At 50.5% G+C, this 2986-nt stretch overlaps 1 protein-coding gene across 1 annotated transcript; it reads right to left on the minus strand.

The window, feature by feature from the left end:
- Window positions 1-1023: 1023 nt before the first annotated feature.
- LOC136565753 (TLC domain-containing protein 5-like) lies at window positions 1024-2768 on the minus strand. Its single transcript, XM_066564534.1, has 2 exons — window positions 2573-2768; window positions 1024-1718 (listed from the first exon to the last, which is right to left on the minus strand). The coding sequence occupies exons 1-2, from the start codon at window positions 2766-2768 to the stop codon at window positions 1216-1218; spliced, it is 699 nt and encodes a 232-aa protein (XP_066420631.1). The 3' UTR covers window positions 1024-1215.
- Between the last annotated feature and the right edge of the window lie 218 nt (window positions 2769-2986).

Raw genomic sequence — 2986 nt, forward strand, 5'->3', positions numbered from 1 at the left:
TCAGGTTGTTTTTTAATCTCTCCAGACACCTTGAGGAGCCCCAGCCAAAGGCTGGTATCTGCCCTGAACAGAGCCAAATTCAGCGAGATAAAGCAGTGGAGGAGCTGCATCCCCATTGCCCCCCTCCCTCACCTCTGCATTTGCTTCTCAGCTCTCAGTGAGGCTTTTGGAGGAGACTAAATCTGAACTGTGGCCTTGAACAGAGGGAAATTCACATTAAAACCCCAGGGAAAGGGTCAGAACACGATTCTGAGAGGTAAAGAAAACGAGAGAACTGTTCCATGCTCTGAGACCTGCTGGTGGGGAGCAGCTGTCACACCCAGATCTGCCTAAACATTCCTGTCACCCCTGGAAATAATCACATTTTTGACTCATTAGCCGTGAATTCAGCTTGCAAACGAGCCAACCCCAGAACAGAAATCCAGGGGGACTCTTCACCATCCTCCCTCTCCCACAAAAAGCCTGATGATTCTTCTGAAGCAATCCCAGCCTAGGCCAACACCTGCTCATGGAGTTTATTGGCACAAGTCTAATTCCTGACTCCTGTTTGTGAGGGCCTGAGTCAGTCCCAGAGAAATCACTCTGCTCTGAGATCAGCGCCCAATGGAAGTGTTAAAAAAGGAGTAAAGGAAATGCGTCATTAAAAACAAGGAGGTAAAACACTGCCTCACCTTGAGTACCATCACTTCACACTCAAAAGGACAATTCCACTACACCCCTGCAAGCACTTCAGTCTTGTTCAGAGTCTTTCACTCGAGTATTTAAGCCAAGCACATTGTCCAGATCCAGGATTATTAAGGCGGGTGAGGCTCAGGAAATCTTTGCCCGGTCACGCCCCTTACCCAGTCCCACTGGCAGGAATTTTTTTTTTTTTTTCATATTTTTCTCTATACTGTTAAATAATTCTGCATTGGAAATGAGGACAGAACATATAAACTGTGCAATTTTTGGCTGCAGACTGATCATCTCTGGCATTGCTGGAGAACTCAGGGAACCAGTGCCAGGCTCCTCAGTTCCCACTCAAATCCCTCTTCTCTCAGCTTTTCCATGTTCCTAGCACTGATCCATCTCCTCCAGGGGCAGCAGAAAATCAATTCCGTGTCATTTTAGGAGTTCTTTTCACAGGAACAAGCTCCAGCAGCCAGGCCCCAAACCCAGGGGATCATCCTCTACAACCCATTAACGAGCAGCCAAGAAGCTTCCACAGGTGCACTCCTACTCCTGAAGGGATCGTGGCTCCACTGAAGGGGCTTTTTTCCACAATTTCCTCCTCACAAAGCGACAGATTTCAACCATGAACCCCAAGGACACCACGTACATGGCCAGGCCCCCAGCCTTGAGGAGCCAGTTGGGTTCTGGGGACGTCACCATGCCGTACATGATCCACGCTCCCGCCCCGATGCGCAGCACCAGGAAGAGCAGCACGAAGAGGAAATCCACCAGTTTCCCCAGGGGAGTGTGGTAGGAGCCCATTTCCCTGAGGAACCAGCGGGTCTGGAGCAGGGGGTTGGTGATTTCACTGACAAACACCACGGCGTTCACCTCCGTGGCGGATTTGCCCAGCCCCAGCACCAGGATCATGCCGCAGATGCTCAGGGTGTGGTGCAGCAGCATCAGGTCCCCCTCGGTCTGGAAGTACAGGCACCAGCCCAGGTCAAAGATGAAGTAGCCCAAGGTCAGGGACAGCACGTGGATCTGGAGAGGGGTGTTTGGTGAACCTGGAATGGAAGGTGTGCATAAGCTTGGGGTTTTATTTAGGATTTTTCTATTTTAAGATTTTCTATTTTTCCTGCTTTATAGATCAGTACAGATCGATTGTGCTTCTCTCCTCCTGAATTTCCAGCCTTATCCAAGTGCCAGGAATTAGGTGGCACTATTAGGTAGCAATATTTGGTTCTGCTTCCCCTTCACACCCCAGCCTGCCCAGCACGTGGATCTGGAGAGGGGTGTTTGGTGAACCTGGAATGGAGGGTGTGCATAAGCTTGGGGTTTTATTTAGGATTTTTCTATTTTAAGATTTTCTAATTTTCTTGCTTTATAGACTAATACAGAACAATTGTGCTTCTCTCCTCCTGAATTTCCAGCCTTATCCAAGTGCCAGCAATTATGGATATTTGGTTCTGCTTCTCCTTCACACCCCAGCCTGCCCAGCACACCCATCCCATCCTGCCCCACTGCTGCTTCCCCTTTCCTTCCAGCCTTTTAGGAAAGCCAGACCTCTGTCAGCAGCACTGTCTGAGATTTAACGACAGGAACCAGCCAGCAAAACCCTGCAGCTGAATTTCAGGAGTTGTTTGACCCTTCAAGATGTGAAAGCACTTTGTTCTTCATGCCTTGTTACACCTGATGCTGTAATAAAGTCAAGCTGCCAACCTGGAAACTTCCAATTTGTACGTGGACGGGCCAAAAATAATAATTAAAAAAAAAATAACAAAAGGATGAAAAGTGAGGAGCGGTGGAAAAAGAAGCAGCGGAATTAAACAAAATTAAACAGCTGTGAGAGGAGAGGAAATCAGCCCCTACCTCCACCTGTGCCAGGTGAGCACAGGTGAGGGTGAGATTCCAAACATACCTGCGTGGGTCAGGGGCCAGGGGCCATCCAGGAACATGACATAGCCAGAGAGGCAGGTGACAATGAGCCCGTGCACGAGGGTCACCAGGCGACAGCTCCACTTGCAGGAGCGCTGCCTGTTCCAGCGGCAGAGGCAGCTGTAGAGACACAGCCAGGTGACAAAGCTGCAGCTCACCTCCAGGACGATGGGAACCATCCTGCTGGACACGGAGGGACAGCGTCAGGAGGGCAGAAAGCCGTGCTCATCCCGACCACCCAGCACATCCACGGGAATCCCGGACAGGGTGGGGGGAAAACCCTCGAAAAACCGAAACGAGCAGAACAAACCCTGTCCCCCTGCCGTGAGCGCCGTTTCCAAATCTCCCCAACGGGAAAACAAACCACAGCCCCAACTCTACCGGTGCTGAGGGCAGA

Source organism: Molothrus aeneus, chromosome 22, assembly GCF_037042795.1.
Source record: "Molothrus aeneus isolate 106 chromosome 22, BPBGC_Maene_1.0, whole genome shotgun sequence".
In the NCBI taxonomy this organism is placed as follows: domain Eukaryota; kingdom Metazoa; phylum Chordata; class Aves; order Passeriformes; family Icteridae; genus Molothrus; species Molothrus aeneus.

Bases quoted from the DNA above. Each gene is read 5' to 3' on its own strand.
- LOC136565753 (XM_066564534.1), bottom strand. From the start codon at position 2,768: ATGGTTCCCATCGTCCTGGAGGTGAGCTGCAGCTTTGTCACCTGGCTG. The intron at 1,719-2,572 runs GTATGTTTGGAA...CTTCCATTCCAG, and splicing joins CTGGCCCCTGACCCACGCAG to GTTCACCAAACACCCCTCTC.